This window comes from Penicillium canariense (genome assembly GCF_028826845.1).
Source record: "Penicillium canariense strain IBT 26290 chromosome Unknown utg000006l_segment0_segment0, whole genome shotgun sequence".
NCBI lineage: Eukaryota > Fungi > Ascomycota > Eurotiomycetes > Eurotiales > Aspergillaceae > Penicillium > Penicillium canariense.
In genome coordinates, this window is record NW_026622733.1 from 2,157,198 (window position 1) to 2,183,494 (window position 26,297).

The 26,297-nt window shown below is 50.3% G+C and overlaps 10 protein-coding genes across 10 annotated transcripts; 7 read left to right on the top strand and 3 right to left on the bottom strand.

The window, feature by feature from the left end:
* Positions 1-456: 456 nt before the first annotated feature.
* Positions 457-1,920, bottom strand: N7482_008746 (uncharacterized protein; the record flags this gene model as incomplete). The annotated part of the gene is made up of 1 exon (XM_056690870.1): positions 457-1,920. One exon carries the CDS (start codon positions 1,918-1,920, stop codon positions 457-459), a length of 1,464 nt encoding a protein of 487 aa, XP_056540635.1.
* Positions 1,921-4,266: 2,346 nt separating this feature from the next.
* On the bottom strand, positions 4,267-5,015 carry N7482_008747 (SGNH/GDSL hydrolase family protein; the record flags this gene model as incomplete). The annotated part of the gene is made up of 3 exons (XM_056690871.1): positions 4,267-4,459; positions 4,512-4,700; positions 4,759-5,015. 3 exons carry the CDS (start codon positions 5,013-5,015, stop codon positions 4,267-4,269), a joined length of 639 nt encoding a protein of 212 aa, XP_056540636.1.
* A 1,058-nt stretch (positions 5,016-6,073) lies between these two features.
* Positions 6,074-6,642, top strand: N7482_008748 (uncharacterized protein; the record flags this gene model as incomplete). Its single annotated transcript, XM_056690872.1, has 3 exons — positions 6,074-6,221; positions 6,277-6,470; positions 6,538-6,642. The coding sequence occupies 3 exons, from the start codon at positions 6,074-6,076 to the stop codon at positions 6,640-6,642; spliced, it is 447 nt and encodes a 148-aa protein (XP_056540637.1).
* A 2,531-nt stretch (positions 6,643-9,173) lies between these two features.
* Positions 9,174-10,597, top strand: N7482_008749 (ferritin-like domain-containing protein; the record flags this gene model as incomplete). The annotated part of the gene is made up of 5 exons (XM_056690873.1): positions 9,174-9,258; positions 9,317-9,502; positions 9,564-9,653; positions 9,708-10,231; positions 10,367-10,597. 5 exons carry the CDS (start codon positions 9,174-9,176, stop codon positions 10,595-10,597), a joined length of 1,116 nt encoding a protein of 371 aa, XP_056540638.1.
* A 394-nt stretch (positions 10,598-10,991) lies between these two features.
* Positions 10,992-12,182, top strand: N7482_008750 (Zn(II)2Cys6 transcription factor domain-containing protein; the record flags this gene model as incomplete). The annotated part of the gene is made up of 1 exon (XM_056690874.1): positions 10,992-12,182. One exon carries the CDS (start codon positions 10,992-10,994, stop codon positions 12,180-12,182), a length of 1,191 nt encoding a protein of 396 aa, XP_056540639.1.
* A 499-nt stretch (positions 12,183-12,681) lies between these two features.
* N7482_008751 (uncharacterized protein) lies at positions 12,682-13,515 on the top strand (the record flags this gene model as incomplete). The annotated part of the gene is made up of 1 exon (XM_056690875.1): positions 12,682-13,515. One exon carries the CDS (start codon positions 12,682-12,684, stop codon positions 13,513-13,515), a length of 834 nt encoding a protein of 277 aa, XP_056540640.1.
* Positions 13,516-13,521: 6 nt separating this feature from the next.
* N7482_008752 (ankyrin repeat domain-containing protein) lies at positions 13,522-14,322 on the top strand (the record flags this gene model as incomplete). Its single annotated transcript, XM_056690876.1, has 1 exon — positions 13,522-14,322. The coding sequence occupies one exon, from the start codon at positions 13,522-13,524 to the stop codon at positions 14,320-14,322; it is 801 nt and encodes a 266-aa protein (XP_056540641.1).
* Positions 14,323-15,577: 1,255 nt separating this feature from the next.
* Positions 15,578-16,269, top strand: N7482_008753 (GNAT family N-acetyltransferase; the record flags this gene model as incomplete). Its single annotated transcript, XM_056690877.1, has 2 exons — positions 15,578-16,164; positions 16,230-16,269. 2 exons carry the CDS (start codon positions 15,578-15,580, stop codon positions 16,267-16,269), a joined length of 627 nt encoding a protein of 208 aa, XP_056540642.1.
* A 1,012-nt stretch (positions 16,270-17,281) lies between these two features.
* N7482_008754 (uncharacterized protein) lies at positions 17,282-19,560 on the bottom strand (the record flags this gene model as incomplete). The annotated part of the gene is made up of 13 exons (XM_056690878.1): positions 17,282-17,445; positions 17,522-17,706; positions 17,763-17,894; positions 17,947-18,004; positions 18,054-18,266; positions 18,321-18,348; positions 18,401-18,424; positions 18,480-18,667; positions 18,726-18,914; positions 18,965-19,141; positions 19,195-19,245; positions 19,299-19,379; positions 19,446-19,560. The coding sequence occupies 13 exons, from the start codon at positions 19,558-19,560 to the stop codon at positions 17,282-17,284; spliced, it is 1,605 nt and encodes a 534-aa protein (XP_056540643.1).
* A 3,726-nt stretch (positions 19,561-23,286) lies between these two features.
* Positions 23,287-26,160, top strand: N7482_008755 (uncharacterized protein; the record flags this gene model as incomplete). The annotated part of the gene is made up of 4 exons (XM_056690879.1): positions 23,287-23,609; positions 23,684-25,429; positions 25,483-25,564; positions 25,624-26,160. 4 exons carry the CDS (start codon positions 23,287-23,289, stop codon positions 26,158-26,160), a joined length of 2,688 nt encoding a protein of 895 aa, XP_056540644.1.
* Positions 26,161-26,297: the final 137 nt, after the last annotated feature.

Consider the following 26,297-nt stretch of genomic DNA (forward strand, 5'->3'; position numbering starts at 1 on the left):
AGAAGCTGCTACAGCTAATACCACAGCCATTCGATTCAAGACACAGGGTATGCAAAAGGTTTAGAATGTTTTGGGCGGATGATGTGGTCACATGTCTAATCCATGCCGCTACCTAATCAGCCCTAGATGCATGCGTTGCCTACATCGTCTTGGATACATCTTACACTATTCGAACCTTCACAAAACTAGAAATCAGAATGAAGTACATTGAAAGAGGAAAACCACTAAAATATGCGAGTTCGACCGCATTGTAAATAGAGGACGAATAACTAATACCAAAGTCCAGGCATATTCCATCTTGGCCCAAGAACGAGGCAAGAGCCAAGACAAAATGGTCAGGACACATTAAAAAAGAAAGAAAATTCATGAATAGATCCCATTTTCAACCGTCAACGGCACTAGATGAAGAGATTCATTGAGGGCCACGGGTCGAAATATGCCGTGAAGTTAACCGGCTCATAGGACGAGGAGGGACAGCACCGCGGTGACGGCCATCCACAAACCTGAAGAGGCGCTCAACGAGATGGCGGCATTGTACGCGGGCGAGGAGCTGGGTGAAACGCTGGTGCCCGTGCTGGAGACGGAGCTAGGGCGAATGGTGCTCAGCATGGTCGACGAGGCGGCGGGGGTGCTGCTGGGGACGCTTGTGATGCCAGCGGAGTGGGTGCTGCTGGGTATGACGGAGTGAGAACTGCTGGGCTTGGCGGAGCGAGAACCGCTGGGTACGACAGACTTGCTACCGCTGGGCACGACGCTGGTGGCGGGTCCCACGGGGGTAGCAGTGGCACTGGCGGTGGAGACGGTGGTCGAGTGGATGGGACTAGTCATGGTCATAGTAGAGACGGTGCTGTAGGTCGACAGGTAGGTGCTGGAGCCTGAGGTCATGGTTGCGGTTACCGGGCAGATAGTAGTCGTCTCGAATGTGGTGACGGTAGTAGCCGACTCCTCGGGGATGGGGGTCGAGCTCGAGCCAGTGCCGGGGGTCAAAGTGATAGTTGTAGCACTGGGGGACGCAGACGGGGTCACGGTTACAGTCGAGACAGTGCTGTAGGTCGAGGTGATCACGCTGGAGCCCGAGGTCATGGTAGCGGTCACCGGGCAGATGGTTGTCGTGGTGTAGATCTCCTCGGTCACAGTCGAGCCCTGGGCCGGGGCCGAAGGAGCAACAGACGACGGGGTTACAGTCACAGTCGAGATAGTGCTGTAGGTTGAGGTGATCACACTGGAGCCCGAGGTCATGGTAGCAGTCACCGGGCAGATGGTTGTCGTGGTGTAAATCTCCTCGGTCACGGTCGAGCCCTGGGCCGGGGCCGAGGGAGCAGCAGACGAGGACGGGGCCCTAGTCACACTGGGCTTGGACGCACTGGGGGAGGTGGGACTGACCTGAGCGGAGGTGCTGGGGGTAGCCGACTCAGACTCGGTGACGGGGCAGACCGTGGTGGTAACAGGAATGGTCGTGGTCACGACGGTGGTCGATTCTGCCGGGCAGTTGGTCACGGTAGTGGCGCACTGGGTGATGGTCACCTCACTGGTGGTGTAGATGGTCGAGGTAGTCATCTTGAGGGGAATACTGGTCACCGAAGAAGGCATGACCGACGAGCTGGCAAGACCAGTCGAGCTAGGAATGCCGGTCGAGCCATGGACCGAGGAGCTGCCAGCAAAAATGGTCGAGGTGATGGTAGGAACCGACACCGAGACAGAAGAGCGAGGACCAGAGCTGGACGGGGTCAACGAAGCCACCGAAGAGGCGGGGGTAGGCACAGTCGACGGAAGGGGCGAAGGAGTTGACGAACGGTCCTCAGGAGGGCCGCTCACAGCAGGGGCCGAAGACGAGGAATGACGGGGGACATGAGGCACGGCGCCGCTAACCTGAGCCGCAGCCAGGAGCGAGGCGAGGGTGATAGAAGAAGCGAACTTCATTCTGATGTGTTGCTGGTAGGATGTCAAGGTGTAAAGTGAAGGATAGAAAGCGAAGTGTGATGTGAACGATGCAAGATTTTAGCGAGGGTGGTCAAATCCAGGTCAGATTCGTCTTGCAGGCTGTAAATGCTGGATGTTGATAGATTGAAAACGAAAGTTGAGTGGGCAGAGTGAGTACAAGCCCGAGAGGGAAACGAATGGTAAGAATTGAGGGCAATTCGATATAGCAAAAAGCCAGCAGGCCGGGAATGAAGGACAAGAAGCAACGGGTATAAACTGCTAACAGTGCCACAGGCGAGCAGGGACTACATAAAAGATGCCCGGAAGGTCAGGAGCAGGCAAGCGAACGCACCTACTCCACCGGTGGCTTTACAAGGGAACCTCGAGCTGCATCTGTGGGTTCGGTGGAGGGGAAGTAACCCACCGAAAAGCCTGGAAGATACAGAAACAAGTAGGGAGCTGCAGGCAGTCCGCGAGTGGGCCATTCACGACTTGGCTATGAGTCTCCATCACGGACGCGGCTGCAGGGTCTCACGTCAGGGCCCCACCCGGAAAAAGTCTATCGGGGTCTGTTCCTGGCGGCCGTCAGGTACGGGAATCTGTTGACCAAGCCAAGCCGGCGGGTATGAGATACTACTATTTTCATACCACACCATAGTGGTTGCTGTTGTTGTGGCCATAACCGAGTCGTCTACGTGGAATTTTGAGTTCTGACTGGCCAATCAGGTTCCCAAGCATGGCCCCTGCACGTGCCATTGGTTCTTCTCTTCACTGCCTCATTGACGGAACTCGATCCAGTCAATTAATTGGGATCGGCGTCCATTGCCGGGGTTTCCGTCCTTCCATTCAGGTTCGCGGAGACCTTTTTACCCAACTTCACAGTGGTAAGAGCTGTAGCCACCAACCCATCTTGATAAGCGAGAAGCTTGGGAGGCACCATAACCGTAGGATAATTCATCGAGGTTGTTTGCAAAGTGGCACAACAAGATAATAATTCGGCTATCGGCTTTTGCTTGGCCTCTGTCATCCGGCCCCCACCCACCCCCGGTCGCCTTCTCCACATGGGTTTGGGGCTCAGTGTCTCACCTGTGCGCTTTGAACCGACAAACCTAGAGGCGAGACCGGGGATCGTTTCTCTACGCCAACGCAATAGGCCAGGGCCACAGCGCCGTTAACCTTTTCACCTAAGGCACCAATTACCCCAGTTGTCGTTTGACCCCCGAAAGACTTTGAACAAGCGAATACTTGAATCACGCATACCACTCAGCGATACATATCAAATACATCTTGAGGTGACCTCATTTCATCACCTACCATGCCAGTCGGGTTTTGGACAATATATCCCCATCTCCTTTCTCATCCTCTTTCCTTCTATCCCAGCCTTCTCCGGTCTCCTATTACGTTGCACTCTATGTCCTCGGCTTCACCCACAGAAGTGCCGTTCTACGTTTGAAACGACTCTGCTCTCTCTTATCATTGCTAGAACGAACGACTCCGGTCAAATCCTGATTTTGTAGAAATTCATCCCATGCAGCCCACATCTCGAGCGAGACAAAACCATCCATGCCGCAATCTGGTGAGCCCAAGTGAACCCAAGTTTGGGATTGAAAACTACTGTCGAATCATGTGCCCAGGCAAGTTCCCATACCAAACCTTTCCACGTACTACAACGCAGGTCAACAACGTTCAATAAGAATCGATAGTGCTTACGTTGGAGATATTACCTTGGTCATCTGGGATGGGTCGTCTTTCTGCCACTGCTCAATAACTCCAGCGACAAGAAATAACGATAAATCAGTGCCGTTACCAGATTCTTCATTTTCGGCACCGGATCCGACAAATACTGAAAGTTGTTGCAAATGATTCGACTTTCCTTGTTGAACGCATCGGCCGCGACTTTGTCATAGATGGCGAAGGTGCCGTAAAGACTCAAGTGCACAGCTTCAAAGGATCCCCAACAATAATATTTGGAGACCTGTGTAACTGACCTTGTGCACGACACTCGCGCACAGCACTGACAGCCACATTCATGTTGATACAAGTTTTTTTTTGATTTGATCAGGGAAGTGGAAGTTTTACTTCGAAGTCCAGAGGCTGACTGAGTCTTTCTGCTTTTATAGAGAGGCCGGTCAATATAAGCCCCTAAGGCAGGGGCTAAGCAGCCAATAAGTTGTTCGCTGGAAAATCCGAGGAATTGAAATATTGTACATAGATAACATGGCTCGTCTAGTTCCAAGGCTTGACTTTGCAGATGCTTAAGAAAGTCGGTTAATTTTGCACATCGATAATAGAAGCTGATATTTCAGTATCTCGTAGGCTCGACAGTTTCTCTTCTAGAGAGAGCCCCTACAGCTTAGTGTAGGCTTGGCCATTACTGCCCTGTTCCTCTTCGATCAGAGCCACCAGACGCTCTCCCACAACACTTCCCATAAGCTCATATCCCTTGGCAGTAAAATGTAATCCATCATCAAAGATCTCGTCCTGGAAGTTCTCCGTAGCAGAATGATAGGGAATCTTGCTATGCAAATCAACGACACGGCTATAACAAGTTAACGAATTGTCTCAGGATTTCCCAAACCCGGCAGACTCACAAATTCTCAGACTCGCGTTCCATGATATTAGAATTTAAAGTACTGCGTCTCGTTTCTAGGCTTTCGAGTTTGGCTGCACAATCAGGTACTGTCATGGCGAGAACCTTCGCGCCACTTGTGAGAGCCACACGCCAGCAGTCTTCTAGCGCGAAGTAAATCATATCGGCTCGATTTCCGTCTCCCAAATCGCTGCAAGAAAGGAGCCATTAGCAAAAAGGCGCGGCCTGTCTGCGACAGATGAACATACTTGGTTCCTCCGAGAATAATGACCCAGTCGAATTTGGCTTTCGCACATTGATCTTGTATGCGAGGCAAGAAATCACCCGTGGGGTATACCACAAAATCGCCTGGGACCCCGTCCACCTCGATGTGGACATTGGTGTCAGGGAATTTGGCTTCGAGGATCTCCTTGAGTTTGATCGCGTATGAGTGGTACTCGAGTCCGTAACGATAATAACCCGATGTTAGGGAGTCGCCGAAGCAGAGTATGGAGAGTTTTTCCATTTTCTGTAGTTCAATAGTAATTTGCCAGGTTTTCCTTGTCTGGGAGTTGTAAAACCTTCGTGTCTTCTGTGAGGGGTACAAAGCGGGCGGCGGCTCCTTCTGTTGATGACCCGGCGCTTGCGCTTTCTTTGTGCCTTCAAGTTCTAGTGCCCCGCCTTCGGCTTATAGTCAGCGGTCTCTGAGACAGCATTAGCATGAACCATAAGAGCCAATGAGGTCAGCTCGAGCTCCTACTAAAGGTGAGAGGTAAGTATTTCCAGTCTATTAACCAATCTCGTCCAGCCTCCTCTGCGAGGCAAGATGCCGGTGAAGCGCAGCGAGTGCGGAGGGAACGCGCTCACAGACGCGGCTGGCCCTCCCGCCCCCCCACGCAGCGCTCGATCCGCCCACCACGAGGTCTGGCTTGGTTCGCTAGACGCCAGTGGCCACGGTGACCTTAGGAAACGAAGCAGACGGCGAAATCCCAACTGGCCCTCCCCAAGGCACAAGCCAGGGACTGGCGCAAAACCTCCCAAAATACGTTCGAACCCTTTTCGCCGAATCGCTACGATTCTTCCCGGAAGTTTTCCTCAGTAAGCACTAAAAAGTGCCCAGGGCTTCGCCACGAGGGGCAGTCGGGCTGGAGTGTTGAAATTGGGGTTTATCGCCCCGACCGGCGATCTCAGCCACAAACCGGTAGCCACAGCTGGTGGTCTCGCACACTACAATTTTGCGGGAGCGAATCGGGGCCGAGATATTTTGTTCTGGCCTCGCCTGCTAGCTCCCATATTCATGAATTGATGCTAGTCCCACATCTTGGCTCTGCGGAGATCCTGAGCTCCACGCGTGGGCATAACCTACATGACATGACAAGTGGAACTGAATCGGACATCACCGACAGGCCCCTGCAGCCAATAGAACTGGAAGCTAAACCTAAGCGAGGGACTCAGATATATAATTGGTTATCTCATGGAAAATAAAGACTGTAGAACTGAAAACGAACTCAAACAACCACCGAGAATCTCAAACTTCTTCAAAAAAAAAATCCCGCTGTTGGGGTTAGCTTGCAAATATTCAGAATGGGTGTCAACAAGGGGGACGTGATTAGCGTGCTCTTGACCCCCGAATGGGCCATCCAGACTGTGGAATGGAGCCAGAGGTTCCTAATCTACAAAACAGATTACTACCGTGTTTCCTTCACCAATGCCAAGAGTGAGACCACCCAGAGTGAGGGCATACGAAGGGTAGACTATGAGGTCAACAGTCGTCTAACTGGCCGCAGGCACCGACCCGGAAGACTCGGGTCTTCTCTTCATTGCGAAGGATAGAGTAGACGCTTTCAAAGCTCTTGATATGGGGAAGACAGATCAGGATGTCTGCACTGTCACCGTATCGACTGAATTTCTGTATGGTCAAAGCAAAGATGGAAAGAAACGCTTTCTTGTGTTCCATGACAAACGCTTGCGAATCTTTCAAGTTCGTGGACACCTCCCTTTCAATCGAAAATATTTGCCACGAGAATAATGCTGACTTGTAAATATAGCACCGCTTTATGCAGGGCGGTATTATGGATGCTATGAAATCAGCTCAGGAAATGGCGACAAAGCTCAAGGAAGGGTTTGGAGATGAGTTGCAGCCATTTAAGTGACCTTGGCATGAGCACGAGCCTTTCTCAACTATGTAGATAGTGTACAAATGTGTCATGTGAATAGCTTCTATAGCCGATTCAACAGTTAATAACCAATTGTCAAAAGATCAAACACTTATGGGCAGCTACAAGGAGAAAAGCATCTATTGATACAGCTATTTCCCAAGCAACCAAAACACAACGTGCCTAGGTTCTATTACCAGTAACCTCACGCTCCACTTTATCATTGCCCTTTATATTGATTTTTCGATTCACCTCTGGATTCATCAAGTCTTCAGTACATCAACTTGTATCGTAACACATCCCTCAGGCCCATCTCACAGCTGGTGTCGCCATCCTCCTTGATCGAGCGATAAGCCAAGGTCAATATCAGAACATCATGCATCACTCCTAACAACAAAGTATTCACCGACTTAACAGCCGAGAAAAGTCGGCACAATACCCTCAAATCAAAGTTCTGAAATCTAGATCACGCAATAGAGAGTTGAAGAGAAACAGGATTAGACCAAACGATTACTACAGATGGGCCCAGACCGAATCAACCGAGTTTCAAACCAGTCAGTCAGCAAGAGCTAATCCATGAAAATAAACATCGTGCTTGTGGCTTTCGAGGTTCATTCTTCGCTCGGTTTGCAGATGCTCATGAAGCACTTCAGCATGCAATCTGGGATGTTGATAATGCACAAAGCTCGGTTTGATTCATATTTTTGCCTTTCACGGAAATTGCTGATTTAATACAAGACGGCCGGTTTTCTAGCAAAGATTGGATTGCGGGCCGTGGCTCGTATGACTGGATCGTATATGGACAAGGAGATACTCGCCTTGGATGAGGATTCGATGAGGATCGAAGCATGCTGAAATATTTTCTTGCCGGAAATACCAACTATTTGGGGCATGCCAAGGTATTAGGAAATTCACGGACCTGAGGCCGAAGTTGTTCAGCAGCGAATCACATTCAACAAACTCTATTAGGACCTTGTAAAGGAACACAAGTTTCAAGGTTTATACACTTGCTCGGACTTTCAGTCAGGCAGTTGTTATTTCGCCACTTTTTTGATATAGTCTAAGTAAAAAAGACCTTCATAATTTGCTTGACAGATAACCCCAACTTCTTCCTTGCCAAGTCTGCTGAGTCGGACGGAGTTAAGGCGTGGAGCTGACAAGACCAAGTCCCAGCACCTGTACAATACCGATTAATCGCGTCGGACCGATCCGGTTCCAGCGGCTAGGCAGCAGTTCGTCTGCACGGTTCTGGTCTGCAGATGAATCATTGTGGCTTTGAAAGTACTGTGTCTCAAAGCCCGGATTGTACCCTTGAGAGTTATGTGTGCTTCCCCTGGCAGCACTTAAGACATATTAGATTCTCATTCCTGAGCGGACAGTACAAACTACGAGCGCCCGCAGAGTAAGTCAGTGATCAATCAACCCCGGAGAGCGTAATATTGTTCTGATGGGCTCCAATAAACTAAGGACTCACCTAGCATCATCATTGAGGAGCAGAATACACAATGGCTGACCGAGAATGAAAACGAAGCTCTTCGGTGAATTCCGGATCCTCTTTCATGGAAGTCATTGTTAACGAATACCCGTTAATATGATGCGCATTCGCCCAAATACTGTGGTTCTATGCTTGTCATACGTTGATTATCAAGCAACTTGAGGCGATATCTTTCATTTTCCGAATCGCTATCCATTGTCGATCCTCTGTTTATTTTTCACTTTACTACCATTCTACCCCCCTTCCAAGATGGCTGTGGCAGGTCTCGGAAAAAATGTGGGGTCTTCATACAAACACTCCAAAACGCAGTCGGGGGGTTGAATGATTGGAAGGATATTTACGCTGTTATAACTGACTGAGTGGTTTTTCTCTTTGATAGTATAGAAAGGGGTGCCTCGAAGGGCCTGTTGGGCCACTCTCAGAGGTTATCGTATTATTTATTCAGAATCTGTGCTATCGAAAATGGGTTGAAATAATTGGACTCGGTCCCTGTCGGTCGCGTTCGTTCTCGTTCGTTTATTCCCCCTTCCGATTGGATCCCGCGTTCCGGGACTCTACAGGACGAGCCCACGCGCCCGCGCTCGCGAACTCTGGTCCAGACGAACCGCGCACGCTGCACCAATGAAAGACTATCAATGTTACAGAGCTATGCTTTGCTATGTTGAAAAGGGTTAACTAGCCCCTTGGGAATCTAGTTTAGGTTCCACTAGAAAGATTCGGGGATTTGTCAGTAGCTGAACTTTGAAAAGGCACCCCTGCTTTCCGTCGATGAAGTAGTCGATGATGTAGATCATAATCTACACTGCCACTGCCGAGCTGCCTTGGGGAGGTAATTCTGGCTCGATTGAGTCGGCTGGATGGTTTGGGTAAATGCACAAACATCAAGAAGGGCCCGGTGATGTCAGATTGGGCAAGGGGCCCAGCAGCTCAGCCATATAAATACTTTCAGATTGCACCCTGTCTTTGTCTCAACTTTCCGTATATCACAAGGCTCTTATAAACCATATCCATCATTATCATCACCTCTGCCAAAATGAAGCTCTCCTCCACGCTTGTATTTGGTGCAGCCTTGACTCTGGCTCATGCCAATCCAGTCGCGAAGCGAGCCATCTCTGACGGTATGTTACCAGTGAATATTCTCGAAGAACGCTTCTTCTAATGCGACTTTATTGATAGCCGATATTCTCAATTATGCTCTGACTCTCGAGCATCTCGAAGCGACCTTCTACGAGGAAGGCCTCAAGAACTACACGGAGCAGGACTTTATAGATGCCGGCCTGGATAGCACCTTCTACACTAACCTGAAGACGATTGCTATGGATGAAACGACCCACGAGGCTTTCCTGACCCAAGCTCTGGCTGGTACGTGAAACGTAATATTTGACCTCATGAACAGCTTGAGCTGATGAATTTTATGGTTCAGCTGCTGGAGCGAAGCCTGTAGAGCGCTGCACTTATGTCTTCCCGTCAACGGATGTCCTGTCCTTCCTTGCCCTCGGCAATGTTTTGGAAGGTGAGCCACATACCCAAACTCGCCTTTGTTGAACTGAACCCTAACTTTTTCTAGGTGTTGGTGTTAGCGCCTACCTCGGTGCCGCCGCTTCAATTATGAACCCCGCGTACCTCACAGCGGCTGGTAGCATCTTGACTGTTGAAGCCCGCCACAGCGCCTACCTGCGAGCTACACTTGGAGAGGCCCCGTCTGCACAGGCATTTGACAACCCTCTTGATTTCAATGAGGTCTTCACGGTCGCTTCACCTTTCATTGCCTCTTGTCCATCGACCAACGAGCAGCTACCCGTCAAGGCATTCCCGTCTCTCACAATGAGCGCAACGGCACCAGCCATGAATGGCTCCCAGGTTGCGGTCATGGCCGGGCCCGGCTTCAACACGTCGATGGATATGAGCAATGTCTTTGCTGCATTTATCACCGTCACTGGTCCTGTTTGGGCCCCACTGAATAGCAGTGGTGATGGGAAGTTCACCGTAACTATTCCAAGTGGCGTTTCTGGCCAGAGTTATGTTGTTCTTACCCAGGGCAACACTCAGGCTACGGACGATAATATTCTAGCTGGCCCTGCTATCATTGAGGTAATTTGACCTTAACCTTTCTGCTCGCTATTCTTGTTTTTGCCTTTGTTCTGTTTTCAATTTCGTTCTCTTTGTCAGCTAAAATTTGTCCTTGCAAAAATGCCTTGGTAGACTGACAGCGCTTGGCTTTATCAGGTTGGTGCTATGACGGGAAGCATGGGAATGGGAGCTGTCACGTCAAGCAGCATGTCTGGAAAACCGACTTCGACCATATCTATGTCCTTGACCAGCTCGAAGACTACCTCCTCAATGACCGCGGGGGCCACTACGTCGCCGGCGTTCAACGAGGCGAGCGTACTTATGGGGACTGGCACTACCGGTGTGCTTGGCGCATTTATTGCTGCAGCTGCGTTCGTCATGCAGTGATGCTACTTTTCATATATTCTAATTCGCATTCGCATATCCATTCTTCAACGGCCCAGCTGTTGTGCGTGCCAGTGGAGGACACGGGCATTTGAAGAGATGGCCTTGCCTAGCCAAGTCATGCATTTATATCACAACGAATTATATATTTCCAGCGCGAACGCAACTCCCTGAATAATTTCGCCTGTATTCTGACAAATCTAATTTTAAGAAGACAATCGTCCTAAGCTTCGGTGAAATCGCCGATCCCGCATGCTATGACGTAATGCGACACCGGAGATCGCACAAGCGTGCGATCTCGATCGTGCGGGGAAGGTCGGGCACAAAAATTCCCAAGAACTTTCTTGCGTACGTCTCCCTCCCGAAGTAATTGATCGACCCAGGAATTAGGTACGCGATGCCCCGCAGAGCTCACACCAAATCACGGTACGGGTGTGACCACTGCCGACGGCGGCGAGTAAAATGTGACGAGCAGGGACCACCGTGTACGAACTGCATAGTGCGACAACTGGAAGGCTGCACTTATTCCAGAGTTGTACCAGCATGTATCTCGGCCAATGCCCGTCGGCCCAGTCAGGACACTATCCAAACAAATACAGTCGTCCCCGGAGCGCTCGTTGGACCGTATGGCGCTACGCTTGGCGTCGATGAGCTGGAGCTGATGCACCAGTTTGCAACAGAAACATATCACAGTCTCTGTGTCAGTGAATCAGAACAAATTACATGGCAAAAGCATGTCCCACGCCTGGCACTGAAGCACCGATATCTCATGCACGGGATTATGGCACTAGCCTCGCTCCATATCGCCACGACACTCGAGCCGCAAAAAGCACGGGTCTATATCGACGCAGGTCTTGAATACCATAACATGAGCCTTGAGCCGTTCCGCAATGCGATTGACAACCTTACTCCCGAGAAATATGATGCCGTGTTGGCGGAATCGGTCGTGACCACAGCAATTAGCCTTGCGCTGCCACAGTTGACTGCAACCAACGACAGTGTGGGGAAGATGATTGAAAATATCATTACTGCATTTGAGCTCCTCCAGGGGGTGAAGAAAATTTTGACGATTGGTCAACCCTGGATTCATCTACAATTGTTCTCCCAGGGCGAATTTTGGAAAGATACATCTGCCGAACTAGACGATGATACAGATTCCGCACTGGATCAGTTATTGTCATTGAATGAACAGATCAGGCTGAATGGGGATGAGACTCAGTACATTATTAATCGAGATGTCATCAATCATCTCCGACACTGTTTCATGAAATTTGCATGCTCGTCAGATCCAGCCCCGGTTCTGGCATGGCTCGCTGCCGTGGATAATGCCTATGTGCATAGCATTCGAAGAAGATCACCATTTGCGCTTCTCATCCTCGCACATTGGGGCCTTCTACTCGGCGAACTTGGTGAAAAGCGATGGTGGGCTCGAGATAGCGGACAAGCCTTGATATCTGAGTTGCTTGATGCGCTGACTACTGAAGATCTTTTGTGGGAGAATTGTCTGGGATGGGTTCGGCGAAAGCTTTCCTTACAAAGCGTCCAGGTAAAAGGGAATGCTTCTATCGAGAATTTGGGTTCAGTTTAATAGAGCCAGCTATTTTATAAATTCCTCAGGGGTGGTAGCGTACAAGCTAGCTGTAGAGTGGTAAGAAGATGATATTGACTACCTGAAAGGGAAACTGCTAAAGTAGACGCTTGTCACGGGACGGTGACATGAGCATATCAATAGGTAACAAGCGGCCGGCTTTGGAAAAAGCATCTCATCCTCGAGATAGAAGAAATAGGAGTATAGAATGTAGGAAGAATCATGAAAGTAGCTAACTTAGTGAAGCTAGTGGATATTATATTAGTAATAGTATAAAAAGTATAGTTAACTAAAGCTAGATAGAAGGTATAGATTAGTACTAAAGGACACTAGTTTAGCGCGACCCGAGACCGAGACCCTGAGACGGCAGTACTCTTCAAGGACGGATTACCCCTGCGTGTACCGAAATCTTTTTCTGACTCAGATCTCGAAACCAGATTGCAGTACATGCACTCATCCCAATCGTTCTTGTGTGACTGGTTTGTACTCTCTTGAGGACATGAAGTTACAGATCAAAAATATCGCAGCTCTGGACTTGGGCAACGCGATCTCCCAAGGCTGGGTCAATCGCGTGGAATCTCTGCTAGCTTCGGGCGTCGATCCTAATGCACTATTCCATGGGAAGGAGGCTGCTCTCTCTGCTCTGCCAGACGATGCAACCCTTGAAGAAAACGCTACGCAGCCGCCGCAATTCTACTCTGAGCCCACTGAATGGCCTGCCCTTCGGCAAGCCGTTCGTGACTATTTCGGCGGCTCCCAAGAGATGGGCGATTTGGCCAGAACGAAGGTCCTCATGACAACTTTACTCAAGCATGGCGCTGATCCTTACGGGCTATTTCGCCTGCCCATCTTTCACTATCAGTCCGTTCCTGTGTTTCCGGGGGACGAAACGCATCCGGAATATGTTGCCGATGAAGAAGACCTCCACGCTACGACACACGCTCGGATAGGTATCTTCATGGAGACACTTGAGCCGGAGTACGAGCGACTTGGGCTACTAGGGGCGGCTCAAGAGACCGACCTGTGGCATTCTTACAATTTCGATGACTCTTATAACGATAGTACCTTCTATGAGCCTCGCACCCCACGCAAGTATGGGACTTGCAGCCTATTGCACTGTCTCCTTGAAGATGGCGGGTTTTGCCTGCCAATTTTCGAATATCTCGGTGACGACCTCGATGTGGAGGGACGGGATCCCCAGGGTCGGACTTTATTTCTCGCGGCCTGTCGAAGTACGCTTGGCTTGGACGCTGCTGTGGACGGGGCGTATGTCAACGTTTTGTCGTCGCCGGGCTTGCCGAACCCGTACCCGCAGCCAGATAACCCTTGGTAAGCCGAGATGCCACAAAAATTCACATCGACATGCACCGGGCCTACCCTGCTCGAGTACTTCATATCTCGCGGAGCAGACCTTCTCGCCGTGGACAACTACGGCCAGAATGCCCTTCACAACATGCTAGCACCTATCGACCGCATTTCCTATGGCCCTGTCCCGATCATTGATGCCTCCCGAAAATACTTAGTCCAGAATTGTCCTAGCTTGCTGGATCAGCCCGACAATGCCGGAATCTTCCCGATACACTACGCACTTCGGAGAATGGATGACTTTTCCCACCAAGTACCTAGGCCAATGCTCTATTATGAAAGAGCCGTTTATGAACTGTTAGCCGCCAACGCAGATCCATTCGTTCGCGATAGCCGCGGCAATACCGTTCTCCATTACCTTGCTGCGGGCAGGCTCGGTGAAGGTGGACACCCAGGTGATGAGCAAAGGCGTCTGCTTGCAGTGTTCCTCGAGCGCGGAGTTGACCCCAAAATTCGCAATGCAGCCGGCGTCACTGCATTGGAATTGGTCTTCATGAAAAAGGCCTTGTATGAAATGGACTACGATTACGACCAATTCTATGCTATTGGCAAAGAAGTCGTCGATGCATTTGAGCAAAAGGGCTATGTCTTGACAGACACCAACACCACTGGCGAGACACTCTTGCATTTGGTGGCTGAATCGGATTCGAGTCGATCAGTTCCATGGTTTGAGCTTCTTAAAGAGAAGGGCCTTGATCCTGAGGCAAAAGACAATAATGGAGTTACTCCGCTGGAAAGTGCGAAACGGAACCACTCACTGAGGCAATACAAATAAATTATGAGTCGCGTATCTAGGCATGGATGTTGTGAGTTATGGTCAGAGTAGTCCAACAAGTTGTGAATCGAAGCAATTGCATCCAGTATCCGCTCTCTTTGGGCCAAAATAGACCTGAAATCGCATCTGCGGATAATTTGTCATTTATCCACCAGGACTCAACGGCTATATCTGTCTCTGAAGCCGACAGCACATATTCAGGCTAAAACTTTGCAGCGATTGTAGCGTCTTTTGGTGCATTTTTGTCTTTGATAACAGTACTGAGGCTCACAACTGGCTTAGCATGATTAGAACCGGAACTTCTAATAGCTTGCATGTCCTCACGTTGATGCCCGACGAAAACGCTCGACGATGGCCTGTGGCCCACGCAATGCCTCTGTACTTAGCGAGTCAATCTTTGTATGCAGACTTGGAGTCTCTGATGTTGAAATTGAATAGCCAAACCTTATTTGAATAAACCTGCGATCCTTTATCATCATGTGTACCAAATTTCTTTGCGTATAATAAAGATGAGGCTGCCTCGATGGTGTCCCATGGAAGCTTCTCTAGCCCGATGCAGCATGACTCGCCTAACCCAGGCTCATCTGCCACCATCACGCAACGCTCCATCACGAAACCTCCCTTGCGCCTTCAACTTCTAGGAGCAAGAAGGGTCCCAAAGTGGCCTCAGTACTATGGCTCTTGGCGGGAATTCCTCGCGAGTATGTGGTGGGTGGTATTCCTATTACCGGTAATAAGCGAGCGCAGAGTGCCTCTGCCTTCGTTGAGGGGGCCAGATATCTGGCCGACCGAAGATAAGATGAAGATGCTCATCAAAACGGCTGAGGATAATGACTAGCCTGCAATATAAGAGCAAAAGTCGATCTTTCATCTCGCTGGCACCGAAAAGGACTAGCGACGCGATGCATATATCTGGATCGCCTTTTAATCTGGATGATTGCGGCGACTTCTTCCTGTCTGAGACCACCATTTAGCACGGAAATCCTAATCTTCGCCATTCTCGCTTGATTTGCCCTCCTCCATTGCATTTTTGCTCTGACTACAAAGAAAATCGTGGTAGTTTTCGTCACATTGCCATTCCAGGTCTTGCTGCAGAGTACTTTCTAGTCGAGCACTGTCATACCGATTCAGTTTTGCCAAGCCCGCACCCACGGCCGAGCCTCGGTTCGTCTCTTCTCATTTTGCGCGGTTCTCAGCGTACTCCAGTACCACACAGAGCTGCTCCCTGAATCCAGGATACCCAAAGACCAAAAATATGGTATCCTATCGGTCCGCAAAGCTAGAAGATCTAGCCCAAATCCGTGCCATCAACACCCACTATATCCTCAATACCTCACTCACCTTTGTGCGAACCCCACCCACATTTGAGTCATATGTCACCAAGTTGAACGATCTCGAATCTCGTGGCCTCCCATACCTCGTTGCTATTGATGAATCACCAAATCTAGACGATCAACAAGATCTTGTTCTCGGCTACGCGTATCTTTCTCCATTTCGCCCGCAAATGGTTTCATATGCTCCTACCGTTGAACTCAGCCTCTTTGTGCACCCGGAGCATCAATCTCGCGCGATAGGATCTGCTCTTCTTGCGAGGTTGCTTGCACTTGTTCGAAAAGGTGAAGTTCGACACCGTTGCCAGGAAATGGGTGTCGGCAGTGAATCAACCGATCTCGATCAATCAGCTCTGGCCCCTGGTGTGACCCAGGTACGAAATGTCATTGCCGTTATGGCCGTGGACCCTGAAGGCAAGGAGGAAGGTGAAGCTTTGAGAAAATGGTATCTCAAACGTGGCCTTGATGAGTGTGGACGAATGAAGAAGGTCGGTTTCAAAAGGGGACACTGGTAAGTGCGCGAACGATGACAGAGAACTATGGCCAGAACCATTAACGTCTGAGATCGAAAATTAGGATTGACACAGTCTGGCTGCAATATTGCGTCCCCGAATAAAGTGGAGTGTATCTAAGTAAATATGCATTTACTGATGTCATTCACCACATCAGCCGGCTTTGCGATCACTTGCAGCGTCTATATCATTAGTGCGATGGAAAATTATGAGTCACTCTAATTCAACTTTACATTATCTCTTCTCCTTGAATCGCCTATAAATTCATATAAGAAGTTGGGGCGCCCCTCTCAGATCGAATCGCTTGCGCAAATGTCTCCATTCCTCGCCCTGGTGTCTACTTACTTTATTTATTGCCCGCGAAGAATCCCCGTAAATGGCACATATGTCTCAGCAAAATCGATCCTGATCCCAACATGCCAGCGAACATTCACGCTTAGACCAGTTTGTCAACTGTACGGGAAAGTCTTGGGGCTGCTTGAAAGTTGTTCTGCCCACTCGTGTTTTTAGATAACGAACATGGCCCGAGCGGCAGGATGCGATTCAGATAAAACCCTGGCTGATAGCGGGGAGTGAACCCAATATGGAGATCGACTGGATTTCTCGTAACGATTTCATCGTGAAATTCCAAGCGACCAAGTAGTAATGATGGCTTCAGTTGTCTAAAGCGCCCGAATTTCTGTCTTCCGCAGTAATTGAGAATAGACGGCCAACAGCGGCAGAGCTGCAACCACAATCGTCTCGAACAGGCCGATATTCATGCACTCTGGTGAACGGCAGAATTTCGTACTTAGTGTAGTCACGTCACCCTAGGGCGTTTTGCCAGAAGAGGAAGTTGGGTGTGTTGAAGGTCTTTGCTGCTCGCTTTGGGGTTGAATCCCCCTTTCGGTCTATGATCGGAGCTTAGAGGTTTTTCCAAACTGTTGTGTCACTACCAAATCATTGTGTATGTACGCCAACGTATGTAACATCATCCAATTCACATCTAGCCCACAATATGTCCAACGAGTATAACTGAAACGTAAACACTGGCACTCCCCCAAGTCAAAAGAAAGGTCCGGAAAGCAACTTAAACATGAATTAAGAGTAGTCACCTTGCTATGTACATCGTATCGCTTACTCCTTCTGGGGAGCTTCATCCGCAATCAGGGCCGTAGTATGTCCTTCTTCACGGGCGCGTTGTACTTTCTCGGAATATTTCTTGCCTGCAATAAGCCACCAGCCAAGCTCAATGAGCAAAAAGCCTCCAATAACGACACAGGTGTAGTTCATGTTTGAAACTGTACGACGTCTTCGTTAGCACCTATTTTCTACCGTGTGTGGATGATTTGGGACAAAGTATATTAGAACACATACCTGTCACGGGCATCGCGTATGGGAATGAGAAGAACACAATGGCAAAAATCAGCCAGAGCGCCGAGACGATGTTCACTGTCATGCCCATGAACTGATTCATGGCGAAGGGACCACGGTGCATTGTGCGACGGCGAAGAAGAACGTTGGTCAGGATTGGAACCAAGTAGGCAAGGTTGTTGATGGTCCTGACTTGGGTTAGATTTGACAAGAAGGATATCTCATTCGCTGATGAAGAACATACACAGCAGAACCCATCATAGAGTTAAACGCAGTGCTGGAGCCCAGGTAGATGCAACCCAAAAGGGCAATAATCACACCCACACAGAGCTGTGCGTTGAACGGGGAACCGAGTTTCGGGTGAACACGGGCCCAACTATGGATAAGTAAGCATCATTGCTTAGACATATTGGAGGATTTTGACTGACATTTTAGAGAGCGGAAGACCCTCGTCGCGCGCGAAGGCCCAAAAGACACGACCGGTACCTGTGTCACAGTTAATGGAGGGTTTCTTGTTCCGGGAAAGAAAGCTCACTCAGCTGGGAACCGATCACACAAGGTCCGAGCGCAATCCAAACCATAAACACAAGACCAAAAGCTCCGCCCCTACTTGAGGTTGCCTGGTAGAAAATCTCAGCCAGCGGAAGCCCGGTATGTGTGCTGGCAAGCGAGCTGTAGTTCTGGACAGAGAACATCAGGCTGACCAGATAAGCAACACCAGTGACGAACGCAATGATCATGGTAATAGCTTAACATTGTTAGCTCTTAGTTATGCCGGTAAGGATGATGATAGGTCGCTTACCAAGTCCCAGAGGCGCATTTCTTCCAGGCTATAGAATACGTCAGCGGACGGCTACTGCGGCACCGTGCATGGTGACTTACATTAGGCATTTCTTCGGTAATATGCTGCGTATATATTAGCACAATCGTCGGCATTTGTTATCTGTCACGCGGAACATACCGAGATACCATCAAGCCCTCCAAGAGCATACAGAGGGTTCACAAGACCCGTGATAAAGCAGATCACATTATTATCCCAGCCAGTATTATTGATCCAAGTCTTGAAGACGAATGTGGTGTCGTTATGTACGGGCGCCGCAGCAGCAACCGTGACCATCGTAATAAGCCAAGCCAGTTGCAAATAAACCACTGAATTTCGTTCAAGTTAGACACAATGCGGAGGACCGAGTCGAAAGAGCTAGCTCACAGGAGAATTTATTGATGAGCGGAATGAAACGGTTTCCAAACATGACGATGGCAGAAGTAACGATGTTCAAAATCTGGTATGCGACGAAAACCATCCAAGGTTTAATTACCAGACCGTCATGGTAAAGAGCAATCAATGCCATAGCGGTCGTTGCGTAGATCAGATTGGTGGACGCAGTGGTGAAAATCCCTGAGTCCGTTAGAATATTCAACCCGATTCCTTGTGGCTAGTGTCCTCACAGCCGAAAACCGTGCTCCATCCTGTCGCAAAACTGAGCGCACTGTTGTAGCGGCGAGGGGCGATCGCCGCAATCCAATGATACATTCCTCCTTCGGTCGGGTACGCGGACACAAATTCAGCCAGAGACGCTCCAACGAAGGACTGGAGAATAAAGACGAGGATGAAGCCATAAATTACTGGGAAGGGGTCAATTGCGAAATGCTTCATGGGGAGGGTCGGGTCGACATACGTGCGCCAGGGCCACCAGCATTAATGGCTGTGATGAGACCCAAACCAAGACCTGTAACCGTATGAGATAGTTCGTTCTATACCCAGAAGCAATGATGCGCGTACCGGTCCAGGAGATAGTGCAATTGGCCGCAAGGCCGATCAAACTCCATACCGAAAAATGGCGCGCCAATTCCTGCTTGTGGCCTATGACCCCGTTAGAATCCAGGATGTCCTATCCTCGGAGCCATCGTTGAAAAGAGGGTTACCCACCCATCTGGGCTAAACGAAGTTCATCTTCATTCTGGACCTTGATCACGTCGGAGTCATTGCCGCTGTCGGAAACCCGTGCCTGCGGCATCTCGGCGGTGATCTCAGGGGCTCCCATGTTGTGGTGTACGGAGTACAGGGGCGCGGTTCAGGGACGAAAAAAGTGGCGGAAACATGCAAGAAGAAGGCGAAATATCAATGCGTCCCGGTCGCAAGACCTTTCTTAAGCCTTGAGCGATGAACATGCCATATCTTCTCTATCGACGCGCGTGCAGCTCTTATCGCTCCATGCCGGGCATGCTGGTGGATTTCGCCGGGTTTGCCGGACTGATAAAAGGGGAGGGTGAAGCGGGGACAAATCACAGCGCGACGGGATCAACACCACCTAGAGTCAAAAGTACAGAGTACAACTGGTCCACCGGCGATCAATGCCTTTCTCCGGCGCAGTCGAAGGAGACGGTGACTCGGCGCTGTGATGCTCCAAGTGAGTTACATTGTTGAGAGAGCTGATTAGCTCGATAGTAACCTTGATCAGTAACTTTAGCATGTGTATCTCGAACCAAGATATTGGGATATTACAAGCAGAGGATTGGTGTTGGCAGCTCAAGAATTCACGCAGGGTTCCCACCTGCACATGGAATACATAAATCTCTTTCCTCAACCGCCCATTGTCGGGATGGTGATATGAACGGGAAGGGAGGCACTACTTTCCACGCAGCGATGGCGGAGCCAATTTTTCAGTCAGTGGCAGGATCGAGACTAGGCGGCCGATGCAGCAAGGATGCCGGCAGAATTAAATTCCGGGATGAGTTGTTGTCCTGTCCTGCAGGAAGCCGACCGGGGGGAATAGTATGAGGAGCCGAATGCAGCGGGTAGGATGCCAAAGGAGATGCGATCGGAGGCGGGGATGAAGACTCACCATAAGAAAGATTGACTTGGGGTAACATAGTTAACGGCCGCAGAATTGACCATTTGACCCTGCAAGTACAAGACACCCCACGTGGCGCTTAGTACTTTAAGTCGACGAAAAAGTCTTAACGACTCGCCCCTAGCGTCAACAAGCAGACTCAAAAATACCTCCAGTCTCTAGACAGTATCCAGCAATGATTGGTGTAAAAATAGAGCGAACGATTAAGGCTAAGCTAGCCAGCTAACTAACCGATATGATTTGATTATGGCGCAAAAGCAATTAAATCGGTCTATTGAGATGAGTTCTTCACTCAACAGCCTAGAAAGCGAGGACGGGTCAGCACTAGACCTTAAGGGAACGCCAAGGGTGTACGGAGTACAAATAAAATGCGACACGCCCACAGAGCTCTCTGAGTAGCCCCTGCCTGTTTATGCGGTCAGATTTACGAGAGTTAATTATTTTTTTATTCCAAGTTACGTCCGGTGGGTGGAAACCTGGATAATTACCGCCCAGAAGTATTCCCAAACCCCCGCGGGGAGGCAAGCACGTCTATGTTGCTTGGAATAGCATCAATTCGACTTCCGACTAGGCGACCATTACCAATTCACTCGAGATCACAGTTGCGGATGCTTCTTCACGAAAGCTTTCCATTGCTTGGCTATAGAGCTGAACTCTTCCACATGGCCATGACATGGCCACCGCTTGAGTCTTTAGCAACGTAGCTTGTCTTGCCTGGCTAGCGCGAGGGCTGAGAAATACCACATTATGAACGAATGACAACATAGCGTGATCGACCCACAATTCAGGGTCCAATGCTTCTGTGCCCGCCCCGCCTATAACTTTCGTCAGTCTACACAGCTGTGAGGGCATCGCACACAAAAAGAGCGCATACTAATAGGATTAAGCCCATACTCCAAGGCAAACCGTAGGAATGCGCGCTGTACCAGTCAACGCAAAGGCTCGTACTTACAGTGGCCGTTCATTAGTATTTGGCACACAGTACTTCCGCCCACTAGCAGAAGTATAAGTGGGGCATGTAGCATGTTCTAAAGACTAATGAACCCTGGCTGTAGAGGGGTCCTCACGGGTTGCTTGGCTACGCCGTACTCCGTACATTGCCTTGTTGCAGGTCAAATCTATGTTGAAATGTTCGGGTGCCAGATCACCCCGACCGTGCGATACAGGAACAGGATGTGTGCCACGCCGTTCGAACGCAAGATAGGATCACCATGTTAAATCTTGGCAACACAGGGCAGGGTTGGGAGTTGACAAAGACACGGTAAGACGCATGTCTCAAGTCTCGGGGGTCAGCTTCCACAGTGGGTTCTGGAAGCCGACTCGATCGCCAAAGGTTGCTAAGCTCGGGCGAGTGGGCCGGATCGCTGGCCAATCTCAGCAGGATGTTCACCTGGGCTGAAACCACCAGACCTATTCAGAGACAACTAATAAGCCTGAGAGGGAGGGAGGTTGCCGTACAGTTGCATTATTATTTCACTCGATGTGATTTTACATTGCTGCTAGGGCCCGCGAGGCCGTGCGTCAAAATTCTAAGCTACCAGTCCTGCCAAGAGCCTTCCCATTCTCTCCACCTCTCTGCAGGGATCTAGTTTTCGCCGTATGGTAGCTAAGCTTACCAGCCAAGTTCTTGTATCTATAGATGCCCAGGCACATTGATGGGTAACCTTCTAAGCCAGAGTTATACTCCGTAGATGTGTACACTTTGCCCCAGATGCCAAGCTTGGAGCGGTCTAAGCTCTTAATGGGATCCCAAACTTTCATAAGGGCCAGAAGGGGAGGGACAGTGCGCCCGGGGACGATAGTGCCAAGGCCCGCGGGTGCCAAATCCAGGCGGCTCAGCCTTCAGGCCGGAGACCGTACGGAGGAATAACCGAAGAAATTATTAATCGGGAAGGCGGTGCGAGATTTTCGCCCCACCGCCTGCTAAAAAAATTCCTGGTTATTTTTGACGGAGCCGCAGCCCTTTTTGAGCAATTGATCGTGTGCCCAATGACGGCTGTCCCCGTCGGCCTCATCTGTACGTAGCTGTGAACTATTGATTGGCAACGATGTAGTGTGCGCTGCTAAAGGAAATTATCCACCGCTATCCACATTCCCGGACCAGAATGGCCATTAAATCACGGACTGATCGCCGAGTGGGTTGGGGGTCTAGGCGGGCCATGCAGCGGTGACCACTAGTCAGATAGACTCATGTCAGACCCTGGGACCCATTTGGACCCTGCATTCTGGCCACGAAGGAACATCGCCAGATGACGCGAGTTCTAGCCTCTAGGATCGAGGGGTAGACGGCAGAAAGGTTCGTCCAACATCAGCGCCACGTTGGGGTGCAGGGAACCAGTGAGACTAGACTGGGGAAACGAGGCACGGAGGCGTCGGACCGCTGCCAGTATCCGAAGGGTCTCGGATGAAGAGTTGCCTGTTCCGTGCGAGCCAGACGACTCCCCAGGGTCCCCCTCTGGACCAATTATATGCCTCGCAGACCGTGACATAACGAGGTTAGGTAATAGGAACAAGTCCTTTGGTCCGTCCTTAGCGCCTCCCCACAGCCCATTTGGGCAAAACACCGCATGACCTTGAAGTCTGAGATGCGCTGGATGAAACCCTGGGCTGGGGCCCGCAGCTCCACAAGCAATTCCGACGCCGCCTAGCCAACTGTAGCAGACTGAGGCTTCGGAGGCGCCGTGCGTTGGAAGCGACTGGTCCCACGCCTTTTTCCCCATGTTCTATTTATTATTAACTCGTTCCGCTCGGTCGAGCCGGACTCTCCGAGGGATTTTCTGTTCTGTCTTCTTTCGATGATTTGCGTTCGCTCGACGTATGTACAGCATTAGGGCCAGTTGTATGGCTTCTCTCATGTCGGCTTGATCATATATTCTCGCCAACATGTTACATCATTCTAATTCTCCGTGGAGCACAATGCTCGGGGGCTCCGGCAGCCAGACAAAGGCTTATTTTAGCTTCTTTTGCTGTGCCCTGCCCGCGCGTGCCTTCGTGGCAGCCACAAATTGGGACTCTTCAAAAAAGTTTTGGTTTAGCTTCCTGACTGTCGCGACTTTCTGCGCCAAGGTCCTCCACATCTACGCTCACTGCGACTCCATCCCAGCCACAAAATTGATGCTATGGGGACCTACATTCTTTGTGCAGGACGTGATTTTTCTGTTGATAGCGTTTGCACTCACCCGCGCCTTCCAGCCAAAATGGCTGCGCTATACGGCTTCTACGGCGATCATCTTCGGAACGTAGGTTTTGTGTGCTCCAGAATGAATGCTGGTAACGCGTAAGACATGGCTGACTCTTGTCCCATTTTCCATAGTCTCATTCTTTCCACGATGGCCGCCGCCAATACCTCGTTCTATATCACCACCGGCGCCGAAATTCACTGGCGACAAGCAGGAGGCTTCAATCGCGACCCAGCCTCGATCAATACACTGCTTACCGGATTGACCGGTCTGGTCATCGTCGAAGTCCTATACATCGTTGGAGCGGCCCTATCCACACCTTGGATCTACAACGGCATGGAATGTATGATCTCGACCTGGGGCTCAATTGTGAGGGCTATGTTCAAGCCTATCGCTCCTTATGCGACAGCTGGCCTCAACATGATTCTAAGCCGCTGGGGGAAGGGCAAAGTTTTCCAAAATTTGAAGATCTACGAGCCGGTGCCGCTAAGTGACTACGATGAGGAGGAAGACAAGGCCACGCCCAGTGGTGCGCCATTGCTCGACCACCCGCCGCGGCCATTTGATAACAGGGGCTGGAAGATTGACTGGAAGAAGAACATCGACTGGAAACTGTGGCTGAAGCGCGCTCTGGTGGTTTTCCCTACCGCATATATTTTCTTCGTGCGCTTGCTTCGCCCATCAGTGTCGTCCTACTGGTTCCTGTCTCAAACTGTCATTATCTCCCCATTCGCAGGTGTTGATTCGGAAAGCAAGCTGTCACATATGTTCAAGGATCGCACCTTGGACGGTAAGACCACTGCTCTCACTGCGGTGCCCGAATTCGACTGGTTTCCCGAGGGCAAGTTCGCCGGCTTTCGCGACTGGGAGCTGGACAATGGAAGGAACAGACACTCTCACTATAACTCGACTGAGGATCCTCTGCACATCTCCAACCTGGGCAAGGATATCCTTCAGCCTATTAAAAGGGCCCTTGATTCCGGCGATGTAAAGATCAAGCATATCTTTGTTTTCAAGATGGAAAGCACTCGCTATGATGTCTTCCCTCTCCGAAATGGAACTTACTTGTGGGACCGAATTCAAAAGTCCTACAAGAACAAGAAGGTCCCGAAGGATGTTCGCGATCGTCTTGTCAACCTCACTCGCACTGCCGAGCGTTTGACCGGATCCCCATCGAGGTTCCACAGAAATGAGACGATCAAGCCTTATGGAGGTATTAACCTGCACAATTCCTACACCGGTGGAACATTCACTCTGAAGAGTATTGAGGCAACTACTTGCGGTGTCGAGCCCCTGGTCGTCGATTTCAACCATGAGTACGAGCACCATATCTACCAGCCCTGCATGCCTCACATTCTCGACATGTTGAGCGCGACAACCAACAACAGCAAGAGCGACGATTTCACCAATTGGCCATGGCGTCCTGCATTCATGCAGTCCATCACCGATAGCTACGACCACCAGGACCGCCTTACTCCCGCCATGGGCTTCAAGCCTGAAAACACCGTGACTGTTGAATCTATTGATGAGGAGCGTGCCAACGACACTTCCTGGACCGCTGAACAGTTCAACTTCTGGGGCTATCCCGACTCTTCCCTTGCTGTCTACTTCCGCGAGGCTATCGAAAAGGCTGAGCGCGACCACGAACGTCTTTTCCTGACTCATCTTACCGGCCTTACGCACCACCCCTGGGACACGCCGAATGGAACATACGAGGAACTCATTGGTTCTCAGACGAACTCATTCGGTGGCAAGAACGACGGTCTGAACCGCTATCTCAACACCGTTGGTGTTAATGACCGCTGGTATGAGACATTTTTGGACATTCTGGAGGAGACTGGCGTTGCCAATGAGACCCTTATTGTCATGACCGGCGATCAGTAAGTTCCGATGTTGAGCCGCCATTGACAACACGTGCTAACGTTCTAAATAGTGGTCTCTCGCTTCCTGAGGATGGCAACGTTACTCCCTACGACAATCCTCTGGAGACCAACTTCCATGTTCCGCTGGTTTTCGTGAGTGTTTTGCCCAAACACAAGTATGATAGGGTTATTACTAACATAAAGCTGTACAGGCCAACCCTCGTCTTCCTGTTATCCAACTCAATGCCTCTGTCTCCTCAGTCCAGATCCTACCCACCATCCTTGATCTTCTTAAGAGCTCCGGCTCCCTCGACGAATACAGCACCCGCGCCGTTGGCGATCTTCTGCCTATGTACGAGGGCCAGTCTATCCTTCGACCAATCATTACCCACAACGACAAGACGTCCTACTACCAATTCACCGTCATGAACACGGGCGGCTCCATGGTTGCCATGCGATCAGCCGATGCTCCATACCGCCTGATTGTCCCTCTCGTCCCCGAAGTCGAATTCCGCTTCACCGACGTCAAAAAAGACCCCCAGGAAGAGAAGGCCATCAAAGCGTTCGACTTCAAATCCCTAAAGAAGACCGTGAAAGAGGATCATGGTGAAAAGGCTGCCCAGTGGGTGCACGATGCCGCCCGGGCCGCTCAGTGGTGGGTTACCGACAACTGGAACCGCTACGAGTACAACCCGCGGGCAGCGAAGAAGCCCCACCAGGTGTGGCCTAGCTCTCACAAGGGTCCTTGAATAAAACGTCTCAACGACGGGACACAACACACACGCCATTCGGCAACATCTTATATATATCACTTTGTACGATTACGGACTCTGGGAACTGTTCTGAAGACCCTGACCAGCATGGCGCACGGCACATACTCGGATTT